Source organism: Equus caballus, chromosome 16 (genome assembly GCF_041296265.1).
Source record: "Equus caballus isolate H_3958 breed thoroughbred chromosome 16, TB-T2T, whole genome shotgun sequence".
NCBI classification, from domain to species: Eukaryota; Metazoa; Chordata; class Mammalia; order Perissodactyla; family Equidae; genus Equus; species Equus caballus.
Window position 1 is genome coordinate 88,835,020 of NC_091699.1, and position 19,074 is coordinate 88,854,093.

The 19,074-nt window shown below is 41.8% G+C and overlaps 1 protein-coding gene across 4 annotated transcripts in view; it reads right to left on the reverse strand.

Moving 5' to 3' along the window:
* The window catches only part of SLC9A9 (solute carrier family 9 member A9), a 510,485-nt gene that overhangs the window by 331,385 nt on the left and 160,026 nt on the right, over positions 1 to 19,074 (reverse strand). For all 4 annotated transcript variants that reach the window (XR_011426649.1, XR_002800813.2, NM_001434675.1 and 1 more), the window contains 1 exon segment: positions 7,776 to 7,881. Coding sequence is in view for 2 of the 4 variants with exons in the window: in NM_001434675.1 (NP_001421604.1) it covers positions 7,776 to 7,881 (106 nt within the window). In the remaining 2 variants the exon portion in view is untranslated.

Below are 19,074 nucleotides of genomic sequence, written 5' to 3' on the forward strand. Positions count from 1 at the left end.
TACTCAGAGGGAGTCAGGGCCAAGAAAGAAGAGACAACCATGTTTGAATCCTGAATCCTGGCATGCCCAGAGTCAGCCCCACCTCTGTTAAACAGGCCAATGAATTTCTTTTGCTTACACTAATTTGAATTGGGTTTCTGTCACTTACATCTAATTTATACACCAATAAATTAAAGTACAGTGGAATTGAGATAGGAACCCGTCAGCATGGTTTCTTTTATTTATTTATTTTTGCTGAGTCAGTTTGTTGTGCGTGGCCTGACATGCAGCAAAGCAAGTTCTAAGTCATGGGCTGAGTTGCGAAGAAGCAGTGAATGAACGTCAGATCTAATCTGAGAGACAAGGGACAGAGCCACAGGATGAAGCCAAGGTCAACTGCCAGTAATCTGAACAGGGACACTAAGAGCGAGGGTAGGAAAGATGCCAGTCACATCCAGGAAACAGGAACCAGGGGTCAGGAACAAGAAAAGCAAACAGGGCCTCCGCAGCAGGCAGGGGTGTGGGCAGCAAACTCTGGGCCTTCTGGCTTCAAGCTGGAGGTCAGCTGAGCGCTGCCTCCCAGCGGCTTCTTCGAGACGCCAGGGCGGCTTCCACTCCTGCTGAGTGATGCCACCTGGCGTCCAAAACATGAAGTCGGTGTGGAACCGACCACCAGGACAAGGAGTCCTTAAGCAAAAAGGGCCATAACTTTTTTTTCTTTAATTATGCATCACAGCAGTATCTAGACAGGCATCAAAATAAATGCATTTCATGCTGATTATCAGTTTCCAAGGCAAATATCAAAGTGAATTACCTGCTGAAAGATGTGTCAAGATAAGAAACTTGTTTTTAAGTTAAGCAGAGTCATGAGAAACATTATACTCTGTGGTTGTGAAAACAGTTTCAGTTTATTCTCATGAAAAGGAGACACCTTCTTTTCACCTCTGCGTTTACAACTATGGGTCAAATGGGAGAAGCAGTAGAGATAATGAGGATAACTAACAAGGCTTTTCAAATATTTGCAAGAAGCAGTACGAAGAATATTAAATATCCATCTTCTGGAATAGATTTTAATGAGAGGATTAGTATAATGTCCCCATCTGTATTTGAAGGGCTTTACGAACTCACTCATCCAGTAATTATTTGAGAACCTTCTAAATAATTAGCTCTGTGTTGATGGGGGATGGAGAAAAGTATAACTTGCCTTCAAGGCGCTTACAATCTACTTAGAGCTGATAGTACCAAGCGACATTATGGAATTTCCTTGGTGATATATGTTTATAACCAATCCCTACACAGCTATTTTCCAGGATGGTTTGTGGAGCAAGGTTTTGCTGCACACATTCAATCTCGTTACAGCTATTGTTTGCGTGTTTCAGCGAGGAGTTGCTGAGGGCGAGGGTGGGTGACCGTACCCCTCCAATCTATATCACCAATGCTCAGCATAATGTCTGGCACACATGGGTCCTCAGTACATTTTTGTTAAATGGCTGGATGACATCTCAAGGTTCCTCTTAGTCACATGGTTCTTTGAGTCTTACAGCCATCCCATTAATTTCCAAGTTAAATTTCCCTTAAGATGCACAGGCTATAAGAAATGTGGTCTTTCAAAATGTTGCTCACTCTAAGCGCCACGCATTCAGCAGTAGCACACTTTCAATGACATATTCTAGTAAGAACCTCTAAGCAACATAACACTTATTTAAAAAGAGAAAATTGGTGCTCTATTTCTCCCTCTCTTTTAATGATCTACATTGAATTTCTTTACAAGCATTTGCTTAACAGGGAATAAAGGAACCAAGTACGTATTTATTGTCATCCAAGAACCAGCTGTTAAATGAGGCTCTTATTTTATCTCTGAGAAAATCTGGAGGCATTTGCACACTGTGGAATTATTTCCCAAGTAGATGTTTCAGTACAATAGTGGCCATATTTCTGTTTTGCAGATAAATGGCTGAGAACACTCAACATCCCTGTCTGCTCTTTCATGGATACAAAAAAATTTTCAGACTTAAACCTATGTAGAATCTGCATTTAATGAAGATTGCCAACCATCAAGTATGTTAATGGGCGATTCTTTGGACCAGAGTTGATCGTAAGTAATTTAATCTATTTTCAACAACAACAACAACAACAAATATATATCTATATAGGCCAAAAGAAGAAAATAAAAATCACCTATGATCCCACCTAACACTTTGATTATATACACATATATAGAAATTACATTTATAATATGGTATAATTATACACACATACACATGCACACACACATATACACACATGAATTTGGCTATGATTTTTTACCCAAAATAGATCTTACTGTAGCTACCATTTTAAAATTTTCTTTAAAACTATATTGTGACTATCTCTTCACATCAATATATTTTTTCTATATTATTTTTCAAATGACCTCATAAAATTACAACCAGCTAGTAACTTATGTACAACTTCTTGTGCAAATTAATGCACTCATCTCTATGGAGAAGTTGTTGCACATGTCGTTAACTACTTCTTAGGATAAATTTCTAGAAATGAAATAGATGAATAAAAGGATTCACAAATTCCAATGACTGTTAGTAAATATTGCCAAATAGCCTTAGCAAATGTTTTATGACTTTTCTCTTTCACCAGTAGCGTGGGAGGGTGCCCATCTCCCCAGACCCTGACTTACACTGGTATGATTGTTCTCTCTTGAGTTCTGAAGATATGAAGACTTGCTGAGCAAAAAGTGGTACTCCATTGTTGGATTAATTTGTTTTATTTCATTATTGCTGAAGCTGGTCTTACTTAGCAGGGTTATTGGCCATTTATATTTCTCCCCCTGTTCATGACCTACTTATACCCTTTGCCCGTTTTTCCATTATGTTTCCCTTCTCCTTATTGGTCTTTGATACAAGGGTAATAGCAGCAGCTGATCTCTAATGTTTATTGAGTGTTAGGAGCCAGGTCTGTTCCCGGTGTTTTATGTTGAGTCCCGCCCAATGAGACAAGTGTTCTTACCATCCTTATTTTACAAACGAGGCATCTGAGGCACAGAGAGGTTAAGTAACTTACCTAAGGTAACATAACTAGTACATTTGGTATATTAAACAGATTAGCATTCACCATTTATATTATAAAGACCATTAACCCATCAACATGTGTGGTGAAATTGCTCTCCTTGGCTTATCCTTCACCATTTAATTTTATCTGTAGTGGTTTTTGCCTACTAGGATTGCTTGACTCTACTGCCACTAAATAAATTGGCTTTTCTTTTATAGTTTCTGCTGTTAATATCTTGATCACCTGGAGAATATTTTAAATAAATATAATTGAAATACATGCAAACATTCATACAGTATAAAAGGATACAAAATAAAGGGTTAAATTATCTTTTCCCCCTTTGCATACATCACGGTCCTAAATAGCAAAAGTAACTCCTTTTAAGCATTTATGTTTTTCTTTCTTCTGACGGTTGCCCTATGACTCTAAATAATATGCACATACCTCCATTGCTTGATTTATCCACTCCACACAGAATATATATTCATTTCTGACTATGAGAGATGTGGCATTTTAGTTAATATCCCTTTCTTTCCCTCTCTCCTCCTCCACTTAACTTCCCACGAGTAATCTCAATTTTGCTTGTAACTTTATAACTCTAAGTAATATACTTCAACATCTATTTCTTGATTTATCAACTTTAGTCAGTATGCCTTAACTAAGTGGCTCATTCCTAATAGGGGAAATCACACGTAAAAATGGTTATTCTCTCTAATCCTTGGATCATAAAATGCCATATTTATGAAGGAATGCTTCACTAGAAGCAGGTTGATCTTTAGTCATTTTAATGAAACCAGAGAGATCTGTGTTAGTAGAATGAAATGCATTGATATAAATGATTATATAAATTATACTAAGTATGTATATATTTATATGGCACAGATTATATGGATTATAGAGCCCTTCCAACCACATTGCTTATTTATTGCTCAGAATGATTTTGTAATGTGTATAGAACCACCATTATTTTGTAGGTAAGGAAACAAGCATGGAGAATTTATGGCCATATAAAGTCACTGTCATGGTCTTTTAGGTTTTGTTTTCTTTCTGTCCAGCATCCACTTTTCCTTTTTTTGTGGCAATATTAGTCTGAGCAATAATCCCACCATTCCCCAGTCTTAGTTCATGTGCTTCCAAGTGAAACTGATTACAGCCTTGAACTCATGAAGCATGTGACTTAGACCTGAGCCAATAAATGCAGTGCATTATCCCCGCCACAAGTGGGTTTTGAATGGCATCAGAATCTGCAAGGTGTATTAAGATTCGGCCTGGGAACAATGGGACAAAGATTCTTGCTCTGTTCTCCTGAAGAAAGTTACAGCCCAGGCAGATGCTGGCAGCCCTCTTGTGACCAGGTGAGGGAGCTAACCCTGAAGAAGCTGAGTGAGCAAAGAGAGTCCTGCTTATTTCTCTGCATCCTTTCCTGAGCCATTTCTACTCCTGCTGTTCAGTTACATCAGCCAACATAGTTGCCTTTTTTTGTTTACTCCAGTTTGGGCTGGTTTCCTGTCAACTGTAATAATTGTACAGTTAATTCTTGGCTACCCTGACACAGCTTTTTTGACTTGGGCTCTTTCTACTCCACCATGCTGCCTCTAAAACTAATGTCTTTGTTCAGGATTCAAAAACACACATCCTTTAAGACCTTTTCAATGTATCTTTTGCCTTCCTTCATAGCCTATTAAATAATCTTTGGAAATGCAAATCCATCACGTGGAATTCATTCACTCATGAACCAGTAAGCATACATGTTTGGGTATGACATTCCCTATATACTTGAAATAAGAGTATGGGTCAGAGACAAGCTAACTTAAAAACTTTTTTGTTAAATAAAGCTACTTTTATTTTAAGATGAACAATTCTGGATCACTTGAAGCCATAAGGACACCACCCACCACCCGCTGCTGTGTGCAAGAGTTGTGGTCATCAAACTCAATTATATGTTAGTTGTCTGAAATTCAGAGCATATTTTATCTAAGAAAGAGTACTATAATTAGTCATTCGCTTCTTAGACTATCATGGAAAAGCTGATTTAATCTAAAATGTGGCTAAATTACTATACATTGGAATGAAAAGATTAGAGCACAGTATTGTCACAACACTAACAATTAAACTTTAAAAAATAATAAAACTGAAGAGGATGGTTCTTAAACAAGGAGGTTTGCTGGTGGAAGATGGGATGGTAAATGAGAGTGTGTGGTCATGCCAAAGGGAGGCACTGCCAAGGGCGATGATTTAGGTTATTTATCATACTTAATTTCACATCAAAATGTATAACTTTTCTTTTCCTTGGTACAGGAAGAGCTCTATCACTGTTCTTAAACTTCAAAACCACACACAGGTGGAACTAACAAAAAGAAAACACAAAAGAGGTTTTTATTTGTTCTTTTAATATGCATTTCAAGTCTATAGACTCTGTCTTCAAGAAGTTACTGTCAAGAAAGGCAACGGATGCATAAAGCCAAGATTGCACTGCTGTGCTGGAAGGGCACTGATGGAGGCATGCGCAGGGGTGGATAGGGGCCTGGCATGTGGGTTAGCGGTGCCCGAAGGAGGCGGCTGAGCTAAGTGGTAAATGACTTGATTAGGCAGAAAGAAGCTGGGGAGGAGTGAACTTGGTGTGTGTGAAGGCAGGGATTTACCAGCCAGAGTTGTGTCAGGGCGCCATGGGTGGTTTAGGGTGAAGGGAGAGAAGAGTGGAGACAAATGTTTCAACTTTTGGCCTAAAGTCATGGAAAACTTTTAAATAGGGCTTTTCTAAGGGAACCAGAAGATAGTTGGAAGAGAGAGTGTGGGGGGTGGGGCACCAAGAAGAGAGGGAATATGTGTGCACGTAGACGTATAAAAAGAGATTATTGTATGTGCTGTAAACTACTTTTAAGAAGCAAGTGAGAAAGGTGCAGAGTACAACACATGGAAAGTTGTGCAAGGTGGAGGAAGTGGTCAGCCACAGATGGCACCCCTGGCTGGACAGTCCAGACCCAGGAGAGGACGGGTACACACCACTCGGTAGAGCTCACAGAAGGGGCTGCGGGGTCCCAATGCCCCAGGCAGGAGAAAGCCTGCAGAGTCCAGTGGTGGAAGTTTCCTGTCAAGTACTCCTAATGTAGGATGACTTTTATTGTAAAGGCAGCACGCACAGGGTCACTCTGCACAACACTTGAATTGCCAAAACTGGGAAGCGCAAGATCTCAGTCAGAATGGCAGGCATCTCATGCCTCGAAAGGAAGCGACCTCGCCGCAGCGGGAAACTCAGACACAGCCATAGGCCATAGGCCGGGAAGCGGGAGAAGCACTGCCCGAAGAACCACGTACTGACCCCCGGGGATGCTAAATAGACTGTTTCAGATGCCTGGTCCTGCGTTCAACAGCATCAACGTTCATCCTGAGTCTACATTTTTAATGGGAAACTACTGTGAACGCAGTGTGGACAGCAGGAAGGGCGAGCCCTCCCTCGGCTGCGGCTGCCTGACTCTTTCCCCAGCTCATCTGGGCTCTGGTGGCTTTGATTTGCTTGGCCTTTTACAACCTGGCAGCTGGGGAAGTGAAAACGAGGGACTCAGCAGATTTTTTAAAATTTCTGCTCCAAATGTTCCTTTAATACTAGTGTTTCTTGGACAGAGATTCCTGATGTCCTCATTAATTATTCCCGGTGTTTCTTTCAAAGCCTCCCTTAGCATTTGTGACTCTGCCAGGGCTTGTGCTCTGAATTCACCCTCCCTGATATTTTCCTCTAATGCAGGAAAGGCGCTTCTTGGTGGCCAGGGGAAATGTAAGTTCATTTGGGCCCTCTTGCTTGAAAGTTGCTGAATTCGGTGGCAACTTTGGGGTGGCAGCCTAAAGAAATGTCAGCTGGCCAAAAAAAGAGTGAGGCTGCTCTGGTTTTCTGCTCCCCTCTGTGAGATCTGACTTAAAATCCTTTCTTCCTTTGCAGCACATTTTCAAATGCGTTTGAAGTAATTAACACCCTGAATAGAATCCTGTTGTCACCTTTAATTATCAGATAGCTCCTTTCCTTTGGGGTATTTGACAGTTGCCCAAAATGTTGGTCTTAATCTAAAGGCAAGAAGAGACCTCTGACATCCTGAAAACCACGAAAGTGACACTTATTAAATATAAATGGTAAGTGTCTAAACGGGAGGTGAGGAAACAGCGCCAGTTCTCACCTCGAAAAGAAAATTCTTCCAGGATGAAGGGAAAATTACATGAGCTCTTAGCTGTAGCTCCATCCACTTCGCTTGTCACGTGATGACTTTAAGATGTGTGGGTTCCATAATGCCTTACATTTGCATTGAGAAATAAAGAGGGTATTCTTACTCTCAAGTTCCATCTCCAATTTGCCAAATTTACTATAAATACAATGGTTCCTATTAGTCTATTATCTGGAAAACTACTTGTATAAGGAAAAAAATTAAATGATATTGATTTGAAATGAAGAAAGCTCACTTATGTGCATTTTAGGAACCCTAAATGAGTCAGCTAAATATATGCACTGAGGAGAAAGGAATGTTACCCTTTGGGTAGTATCTTGTAATAGGCTGGAAACATGAGACTCATTAATAGTGTTAGAAATTAGGTGCCTAATGAATTGTACCCATGATTGGAGATTTTCTGTGGTAACAATTCCTTAAAGCTAGAAATTGCTTGCACCTCTATGACATGAAAGATACTATTAAAGCCACTAGGAATTATCACCAAGTGAAGCATATTTCACATGGTCAAAGAAACATAGGCCAAGTTCTGGTACTTACTATGTGAGTACTATGGCCACTGCGTCATTCAACACACTTTCCCCAAACAAGAGTGTGTACAGGTCGGGGTCGACGTGCAGTTCATGGAAAATGGCCAGCACTGTCACTAGGAAGAAACACACACAAGTATGCAGAGTTAGCTGGGACAAAGCCACAGACTTGTCCTTGGTTGTGGTCACTTCTAAAAAGTAGTCGTTAAATACTCATCTTTTCAAATCCATTCTCCATACCCACACTGGACCTTTATTGCAAAACCAATCTGATCATTCACTCCCCTTCTTAGTGATTTCTCTGGGTTCCCCACTGATTGCAGGGGAAGTCTGAGCTCCTTGGGACAAGTCTTCCACAGTCCGCACCGTCTACCTTCCCACACCTCCCTTGGCACCTCCTGCTCTCCCTATGCTGCCTCACTCAAGCCACATTGAACTTGCTATAATTTCTCAAACACATTGCGTAGTTTTTAAATTACCTATGCATTTTGGTTCACTTTACCAGGGCAGCAATTCCTTTATCATCCGTGTGCTACCATTCCCCCATTCCTTAAATACACAAACACATACACACATCTTGCTACAAGAAAACTTTATTTCATCTTTAAAAGCTTCTCAAGGGTCCTCCCAGCCCCCTGAGACTTGGCTCGCTCCTTTTGGATCCCAGCTTTGGATCAAATCATAGAACTTATCACAGAAGAGACTGTGAGCTCCTTGGGGACAGGGCTCATCTTTGCATCACGGGGTATTTGGCAAATGCTTGATAAGTGTTTGATGCATGAATGACTAAATGAATGAATGAATGAATGAATGAAAGTTGTTACAGTGGCCTACTCCTGGGAAGGGAGAGTTGGTTGGTACCTCGGTCTCATTCTCTCCCGAGATCACACTCATTTATAAAAATGGACTCAGTGTTCCTGAGAACGGGCCTAAGGACTTGTTTCTTGCAGCCTGCTGCATGGCAACTATATTCCACATACTTGTATGGGGCCTCTGGGAGTACATCAAGAGAGTAAATAATCACACATTGATTATCTGTGTTCATCAAAACTATCCAGTGTCTTGATATTTGAAGCAGTTGTGGAAAGTGTGAACAGCAATCATTAGGAAAATGATCCATTGAGTTGATTGCCCAAGGAGGAAAGAGGGTGGTAGAAGATGATACTGGTGGTAACTTTTTAAGGCAGAGCGGGCATTTTCATTTCTGTTCTTTCCTTGCCTATTTTATAGACTGCGAGGTTAATAACTGTGTTGTACAAGAGAATGCTATGGGGAAGAAAAGCTGAGTTGGAAGGTTTTGTAAGCAGGGTCAAGAAGTTTGGCACTTGTCCCACTGCAATGGGAAGCCATGAAAGGATTTTAGCGGGAAGAGTGACACAATCTGATTTCAACCTTGGGAATAAAGCTCAGGCAGCAGAGCAGAGGGCAGAATGATCACGTGGCTGGAGGCTTTCCCAGGGGTTTCAGCAAGAGATGAGTTGTACCAAGACAGGAAGAGTCTCAGATTCAGGCTCCCAGCTCCCGCACATCCTGCTGTGCCCTCCACAGTGAAGGGGTTCAGAACAGGCCTCCCCAAGATGTGCCACTTTGGCATGTGAAATATTTTGAGTTAAAGTCAATCGAGACCCTGCAGGCTTAAGAGAAACTTTTACGTCTCCTTTCAAGAATTTAAATTGGGGGCCTTGCTCATAATAAGAGTTATTACCAGAAATATATTTCTAGGTCTATCTGTACGGCAGAGCAAACCTCTAATTACTGAACATCTGCTCTTCCTATGATCCTATCAATTACCCTTCTCCCCCTGAAGCCTCAGACCCTTATCCCATTCCTTGGCTCAAGATGGCATAAATATCTCATTTTACCTTTTTGTCTCTGAACCTCTCATGTATGTTGTGTCTCTGACTCTCTTACGCCTGTGGGTTTCCCACATATATGAAATTAAATTTGATTTTCTTCTGTTCATCTATTCCATGTCAATTTAATTCTTTGACCAGCCAGAAGAACCTAGAAGGGTACAGGAAAATTTCTTCCTCCCCCACAATATCCATCACTTTGGGTTCTGATAGGTCAATGACCAAGGTGCTTTACTTATCCACTGGTTCTCATCTTCCCTGTGTGTCACTAGCCCTTAGCACAGTGCTAGAATATAGTAAACCTTTAAGGAGTGAATGAATAAAAAATGTAATGTCAGGGTCGATGGTGCTCCCAAGATATTTGGGATAGAGAATTGGTGGGTTTTGGTGCTTGAGAGACAGAAGGAGTGACTCTAGGTTTTAATCTTGGGCAATTGGTAGATGGGAGTGCATAGGAGAAATTAGTTGGTAGACGGGAGAGTACAGCAAGTTTGCTTTTGGACGTGTTGACTTAAATAGCCAGGAGGAATTTTGAGTGGAAATTTCAATAAGGAAGCCAGAAAAAAAAGGTTGGAACTACACAGAGTTAAGGCAGAAGAAAGCATTTGGAGGCTACAAGCCTATAGATGGAACATAAAGCCACAAGAGTAGCTGAGATTGCCTGGGCAAAGTGTATAGAAAGAGGAGAGAGTTCATGAGAGATCCTTGGGGGACGCTTAGAGCTAAGCAGTGAGTGGAGAAAAAGAAGCATGAAATACACATGTGGTATATTTACCAAACTTGACCTTGAGCATGAACAAGTCAGCTGGAAACCATTTCCATCATGAATTTCTGTAAATAGATTCTTATTTGCTAAAAATTGTCCTAGAGGAAGGAGTATTGAACTCAACAACCAGCTTTGGGATAGAAGAGACAACAGAAATGAAATGTCATGAATTGGCATGACCATTAGCCAGATCCCATTGTACCAGGCCTAGAACCAATTTTTATCATTCCACCCGAACAGGTCCTTAATCATGACAGGGAAACTGGCAGAGATATACTCCCTAGTGTGTACCTAGTATTTGCCACAACACTTAGCCTTTGCAGGCGGTGGTGGGAGGTGGGAGGCAATTGCATCTACTGAATAATCTCATTCCCCTTCTTGGATAGAGTCAAGACCCTGCATCTAACCAAAACAAAGAGGCTTCGGCTGGGGACTTTAATTAACAGCATTTTCCTTTTGCTAGGATCTTGTGGAATAAAAGTAAAGTTATGCTTGAACTAGAAAATTCACTCATGGCAGCTCTATCGTTGGCTCTAGTTTCTGTAGTGGTTTATTTGTATTTCCAAGCTCTGAAGATGACTTGCAGTTATCTTCACTCTCGGAGAGGTTTCCTAGGCTCATGACTTGGGATGTGAGGTCGCGGGTTCCTTTCTCTCCTTCCCCAGTTATGGAGTCCACTTTGCGCTGGGATGGACTCTGCATCTTCCCAGTGAGAGCCTTGGGCTTTTGGAGAGACAGGCTTTTAACTGAATATCCACTTGTGTTCAAAACTGTTTTGACATTCCCACAATTCCTTTTGCACAAAGAACTGAACTCCACTTCATAAATGAGATCCCACACAAAAGAGAAAGCTATTACTTTGCACATTCCTATCTACGCTGTTAAGAAATGGAACAGTTTCAAAATAAAGCCAGGCAGTGTATCCTACAAGATGGAGTATTTGCTGGGACCAAAAATGAGTTGAATAGGTGAGTCGGGACATTAGCCACCCACTCCTGCTGCTAAGCTTGAAGCTTTTAAAAAACTCATTTAATTAACTCGCTGGCAGGGCTCAATCTTACACACAATGTCAAGACACTTGGTGGCACATTCCTGGGAGAGAATCTCTTGGAACAGCTGTAGACGTGCCCACACCAGCCATGCCCACACCTTGCTGGGTTGTAAGGACAACTCGGGCCCAGGGTCGGAATAAAAAGCAATGCCTATTTAGATGAACCTTCTTGTGACAGAGAACACTCTAGACACCATATGGATAGGATGGGGAGAAGACCCAATCCAATTTCTTACATCTCTGATTTTATTACGGGATTTAGTCATTTTTGCCTTTGTCGTATTTCATCCCACTCAGGTCTTAGGGGCAAGTTCTAATGCTCCACCTGGGGCTGGGGCTCCTTCTCCTCTACACACTGTCTTCCCACCTGACTGTTCAGCTAGAGAAAAATAAGCTTTGTCTTTCAAATTGGTAGTAAAGGATGCAAGGACATGTAACCTTATGCTCAAATAAATACACATACACAAACACACACACAACTACCCCCAGGTAAGAGCAGGGGATGATTGAGGAATGTTGCTGAATAATTGGAGAGATCTGAGAAAACAGTGTCAGCAGTCAAACAGCAGGGGAAGGGGGGATGAACGATGAGGCGGTGGTGTGCCCTGCACTTCCGAGAAGCTGGCGATGAGAGATGGAGAGGGAAAAAACAATAGCCTACGGGGTGTAAAGCCCAGGGAGGCTTTCCCTTAGATTTCTCATTTACAGGTTGAGCGGATAAGCCAGAGGAAAGAGAGGCTGAAGACAGATATAAAAGAAAGGAAACCGCTGGATCAAGGAGCAGAGCAGGCAGGGAACAACGGAGGGGTTGAGGCAAAGGTGACTTCTCAGTAAAGCAAGACCATCTGCTGAGAGCGAGGGCAGCAAGGCCTGAGCCAGAGGCTGGAGGAGGGTAGAAAATGTCCAGAACATCTGCTGGGGGGATGAATTAAAGTTTTATGAAAAACCACTATGGCCAAATATAGGGTAATTCTCATTCTTCAAGAGAAATACCCTAACAGTGAAGCATATAATTTTTTGATTAATTTCTTAATTAATTCATCATACCAAGAATCTTGCCCCCTCCCACAACTCTATTATAGCATCAAAACTAATATTGTCTCTGATCAAATGTAATTGCCATACCTGGAGATAAAAACATAGATAATGGCTGCCTGACCCCACCAGTATCTCAGTGTGTTGACTCTTAACAGACAGTTTGCTCTTTTTTTTTTCTGCTAGCTTTTTAACTGACCACTTTCCTGATGCTCGTTCAGTCACTTCTAAGTCTTCAGGGTGAGTTAGTAACAGTCGCTTCGCTAGAATCTCCATTAGCAGCTCTCTGACCCACATTTTCTTGGTGTTTTCAAAGAATTTAAATTTCAAATGATATTTTAATGCAGCCGTTCTCAGCAACCTGGCACAAGGTCTGCCTGGGTCTGCGGACAGAACCACAAGATAGTTGCTACTCCTGTTATTCTGAGTCGTCACTCAGCTTGTCAAGCTGCTGGCTCTCCCTGGAGAGAGCTCTCTCTGTTATTCTGTGCAAATCAGTATGTATGACACTTGTCCCCAACACACCAAGAATCGAAAACGTCGCAAGCCTGTGCAGCTGAATCATGTCAGGCTCGACAGGTGGAGAACCCTGGTATTCTCATAAACAAGGTAGCATTTTTCTATTTCCAAAAGTGATTATTGTGAGAATGTGTTTCTTTTTTCTCAGAGCGAGGATGGAGGAGGAAATTCTCCTGTAACTTTTCCATTTTTTTGAAATACTGTATACAGTATGATTTCAAAGAGGGGCTTCCAAAAAGTTGAGGTGTGCTGGCGCAGGCTGGAATGCTGGAATTATTTAGAGCCTAAACCTTCTCAGTGAAGACCCGGGCAGCAGACTCAGGGGGCAGATTGGTTTTGCCAGTCAAGCTCTGCCAATCACGTCCTAGTAATACAACTGGAAAACCTGACCCTTCTGAAACAGGTCAGAGAAACAATGCCCGATCTGGACAGCTAATCGCTAGATGTTACTTTACTGAGGTCGTTCTAAATTAGAAGTTACACAAACATCATGGATGATTTAGCCCTAAAACACTGCGATTTTATTTTGGCCATCAGTATGATATATCATTTCAGAACAGAGTTAGTAGTGGGGAAAATACTTTATGCAAGCACAACACTGCAGCCGTCTTCACCAGGGATCCTTGGGAGAAACAAGCCCTAATGCCGCCAGGCAATGATTTCCGGTATGGGCCCTGGGGGGTCCTGAGACCTATCCAAGAGGATCCCCAAGGTCAAAACTACTTTTGGAATAATGCGAAAATGTTACTTGCATTTTTCACTCTTTTTTTTTCGGTGAGATTGGTTCTGAGCTAACATCTGTTGCCAATCTTCCTCTTTTTTTTTTTTTTTTGCTTGAGGAAGATTGTCGCAGAGGTAACATCTGTGCCAATCTTCCTCTATTTTCTATGTGGGAAGCTGCCAGAGCATGGGCTGGTGAGCAGTGTGTAGGTCTGTCCTTGGGATCCAAACCTGTGAACCCTGGGCCCGGAAATGGAGCCCATGAAATTAACCACTACTCCACTGGGCCAGCCCCACGTTTTTCATTCTTATTCTTTCATCTGTGTACAGTGGAATTTTCCAGAGGCCGTATGCATGCTGGTGCAATCGAACGCACGAGCAGGTGTGAGAGTCCAGCCATTTTCTATTACATCACACATTAAAGAGATTTGCAAAACTGTAAAACAATGTCACTCTTCTCAGTAGATTTTTTGTGTCTTGTTTTGGAAATAAATTTATTTTTCATAAAAATATGTTATTTAACATGTAAATAGTTTATGATTGTTATTTTAAATAAATCAACAGAAATATGTTTAAAAATTTTTTAAGTTTGAATACGGTAAATATTGATAGATATAACAAACATAAACAAAAATTCCTTGGGGTCTTTCCTAATTTTGAAGAGTTGTAAAGCGGTTGTGATATCAAAAAGCTGGAGAACCATAGTCCTAAGGCATTTGTTGTATGTAATGAATAAACTTATATCCTATACCTCAAGAATGATTCTAGCTAAACTTCATCTTTGAGAGAAATGAGAAAATATTCCCTCAGATAATTTTCTGCAGAGCTTAAATCTCTCATCAGATTCCTGTTGAGAAAGGCTCCCCAGATCTTAGTATCTCGTGCCATGCAATAACCCATTGATTCTTTTGGCATACATGTAGAAGATTTCTAATAACTCTTAAATGAGGAAAATTATTCTTTTTACATTAACTCCACCAGCACATTTCTGGAATCCCATTTCTGTCGTTAGTACTTGTATTTGTTTAAGTCCTTTTTTGGAATGTAAGTGTTTTGTCAACAGAAATTGTTTCTACAATATCTGGATGCACAATAAAAAGGTTGGCAATAACACATCCTTTCTTTGACTTCAAACATGGCTGAATGGCATTCCAGAACAGTCTACTTCCTGTTTTGCTTAAAAACCAGAAGGACAGTCCTCAGAAGTCACTGAGAGTATAGAAAGGTAATCAGAAGATCATGAGGTTTGGCACTAAGAAAAATAAATAAGATATACCAAGATTGTACAGGGAGACATCTGAGAATAAATCCTGAGCGGAGGGGGATGTTTTTCAGATCCTGTATTTGGGATCTTATGGGCTGAAATGTGCTGGCACTTTAGCTAGTGCTTTAATAATTTTCCCAAAGGTATCTACAACAGGAATATTCTAAATTTAACAGTCGTGCAGAACACAAACGTTTAACAAAGACCCAATTTTCTCACCAATGGGGTTTAATGAGCCATGGTGCAGTTGAATGGGGAATCTTTGCAGTATGCCCAGTATCTGAGTAAAGATGACACCCTGTCATACAAGCATCCTCCAGTCAGGGTATTACTTAAGTATTTTGCCATTTTAAAAATGAATATGGTAGGCAAGGGTTTGCCTACAAATTATGAAATAAATTCAGAGAAAACCAGCCAAAGTGGGGGTGGGTCACTAAGATATAAATACTTGGAGGTAAAGATATCACTGTGACCCACTAAATGTAACAATTGTAAGGAAAGAGGCAATTGTGTTAGTCACAATCGTGGTACACATAAAGTAAGCGGGCTTCACAAACAAATTTTTGTCTTGCTACAAAAAGATATGAAACAAGCAGATGTCTTATACCATCATTTCCCAACCTGTGGATCAAGACCCTGCCCTGAGGGACAATACAGAAAGGTTTCAAAATGGATGGTGAATATTTCTACTAAGTACATTAGCAAAGTTGCTAACGGTGAACAAGAGTAATACTGAGAAGAGTCAACACTGAGCCTGTGTGAGACAAAGGGGAAAACAGATGAGAGGAGAGGAGTCATACCGTGGATCCACTCATTTTCATTACACTCATCACTCTGTGTGGCTGGCTGAATAACGCTTCCCCAAAGACATCCACGCACTAAAGCCTGGGAGCTGTGCATATTTTACTTGGCAAAAGGGACTTTGCAGATATAATTCAGGTTACCTTAAAACAGGTAGATTATGTTGAATTATTTGGATGGGTCCAACCGAGTCACAGGAGCCCTCAAAAGCAGAGAAATTTCTTTGCCTGGAGTCAGAGAGATGCAGCTGAACAGAAGACAGAAGAGAGACTCAAAAAAGGGAAGTCAGCAAGATTCCAAGTGTGGGAAGGATTCCACACACTGCTCCTGACTCTGAGATGTAGGAGCTCACTTGCAAGGGCCAGAGAGAGAACTCTAGGAGCCAAGGGTGTCCCCAGCTTCCAACCAGCAAGGAAACGGGGAGCTCAGTTCTACAACTTCAAGGAACTGGATTCTGCCAACAACGGGAATGAGGCTGGAGGTGGATTCTTCCTAGAGCTTCCCAATAAGAGCCCAGCCAGTCCACACCTTGATTTTGGCCTTGTGAGACCCAGAGTAGAGACCCCAGCTGAGTCAACCTGGACTACTGCCCTGTAGCTCTGTGAGATGATAAATTTGTGCGTCTGAAGCTGCAGTATTTGTGGTAATTTGTTAGGACAGTCCTAGCAAACGAATATACTTTGCTCCCCTCTCACAATGGGAACTACAAAATGGTGGGCAGGCTCAGCCCCCAGGCGTTTGGCTTTTCAATACATGAGTTACTGAGCAGGGATGTGGCTAGAATGACCCCTCAAAAGCATAGTCCTCCTGGACCTACCCCATCACTGATGGAAAAGAAGTCACTTAGACAAATCCATGTTTCAGATCGTGCTTTGTAAGGAAAAACCTGGACCGATGAGAAGTCTGTGAGTTTGTGAATCTGTGAGCCTACCGGCCTCTCTGTGCTGGTTAATTATTCATGTGTGTCATCGTCAGTGGGACTGTCACACACAAGAGATCACTCGTTAACTCAGAATGCATTATTTTATAGCTCATCAAATCACTTTATTTTCCCATGTTTGTCCTATCTGGGTCACACTGTTGAGCACAGTCACTGTGAAGAATTGATGCTGAGGTGGAGATGACGAAGTCCCAACCAGGACGGCAGGTTAGCAGAACCGGGCAAGCCCAGTCTGAGGCGAGCAGGCCAACGTCATAAAGCAGCTCTCATGATCAAACCCATTTTAATGTTTCTTCTTTGAGCTTTTTATATATTTTACTAATTTTCTACAATAAACATGCATATTTTTAGAACTAGAAAGGATAAAAAACCATTTTAAAAGTTGGCAGAACTTAATAAGGAGATAAAGCATGGAACTTGGGGTCTCTTCCTGCCACCCAGGATGCCGTATGGGAGGATCCCTCCCCTCTCCCCTTCCTCAGGACTTCCCCCGGGGCTTCCAGACTGCTGAGCCCTCTTTGTGATACAGCACTGTGGACCCTTCCTGTCTCTCCAAGTGCTCTCCTTTGTATTGCGGAGACTGGCTTCTCCTAATTTCTCTTCAACCCCTCCAGCCTCTCTTTCTCTCTCTCCTTTGTAGACCCATCCCTTTGACACAGGTGCGCCCCCAGGAATATCTCCTCAGTCCTCTTCTCACTCTATTGACTCTCCTTGGGCAACCCTAACCACACCCAATAATCTCCCTCTCCAGCCCTTGCCTTCCTCTCCCTTAGCTACAGACTCCCATATCCAGCCATTGCCAAGACAACTCCTCCTGGAGATGTTTTACTGGAACAAATACTTATTAAGTACCAACTGTGTGCCTGGCACTGGGTATGCACGTTCTACAGATTCTCCGCCCCCTAACCAGCCCCGGCCAATGTGCTGCGCTTGTCTTGAATTACCCTTCTCAAGGAATGGCATCATCATCAACCTGGAAGCTTTTTGTTTGTGTTAAAAAAATGTTGTGATTTATCTTATTTATGGAAAAATCTCTGGCTTTATAGGATACAATATCAAGAGGCAAGCCAGACTTCGTAGTTCAGTAGTTTACAAAGTCAGTCAAGGAAGGAAAAAGAAACCGGTTCCAGAGGTGGCCTATTACATCAGGTGCTTCAGCATGAGCTAGCTTTGCCATGTCTGAAATTTTAGCCCTCTATGCTAATCCCTTCTGGACTGGAAAATAATATAAGAATGCAGAAGTTCAATTGCAGATAAATGCATATTCTTACGTTAAAGCCGCGTTTTAACAAACATACCCCCTAGAAATAGCCAGCAAACATCTGAACTTTTCTTTGAATTGGTTCTCTTGGATAAAAGTGGGTCATCACTGGTATAGGTCGTTCATCTATATATTCATCAATGCCTTTGACAGCAGGCAATTAATTCTATTGATCGAACGAGTGAAGGAATGAATGAAACTTGAAGGTCCTGCAGCATGTGACTAAATCCTTGGGTCAGACCAGCTCCTGATTATTTGGATTGTCCCATTGTGATCAGTCATTTCTTTGCCCATTCCCTTTCCTGATAGCACTTGTTATAAAAAGCTGTCTCCATTTCAGTTCAAAATAATAAATTGAACAACACAATGTTTTTGTCTGTAGCACCCTGATAAAAGGTTAGTCCCTGTCCTTTCTTGGCTATCTTCTAGATGGGGCGAATCTGCTTTTCAAGGAATCCTGACCCAAGGGGCCTCTGCGAAGCTTTGTAGAGCGAGAAGACTCAACCCCAGTCTGCTATGAGTGGGTGCTCTCCTGGCTCCCCGGGGCATCTCACCCTTAAGGAGGCACTCAATTTCAGGGTTGTGCAAGTGCTGATTCTGCACTTCCATTGACCTTGCGTGAGTGCCACCTTCAGTTTGGCTCTCTAGTTGCCCCACTCTTCCACAGTTTTGACCTTAGTCAGCCAACTGAATCTCAAAGGGAGCCAGAGAGCCTCCCGTCCAAGGAAATACTCTCTAAGAAATTTTCAAATCCAATTTGTTACAACGTGCAACATCTTCTTTAACACAAAAATGGAATGTGTGGACTGGACATCGACTTTCAAAACTTCTGTCCTGCAGGTCTGTCTTTGAACATTGCTGAGAATGAACTGTTTTCATTTAAACAGACCTATTCTGTTCCCCAAAGCAGTGAGCCAGAGAGGTCTGTCAGCCACAGCTGTTTCCCAGCTGTCCATGGAGCTGTTGAATTGCTTCAAACAGTTTTTCAGTGTGTTCTTGAAATCCCATCTTCAGAACACCTGGAGTCTTGCTTTATCCACTTTCAATATCCTGAAGCAAAGTCATCCATCCCTCGGTATTCACAGGGGAATTGGTTCCA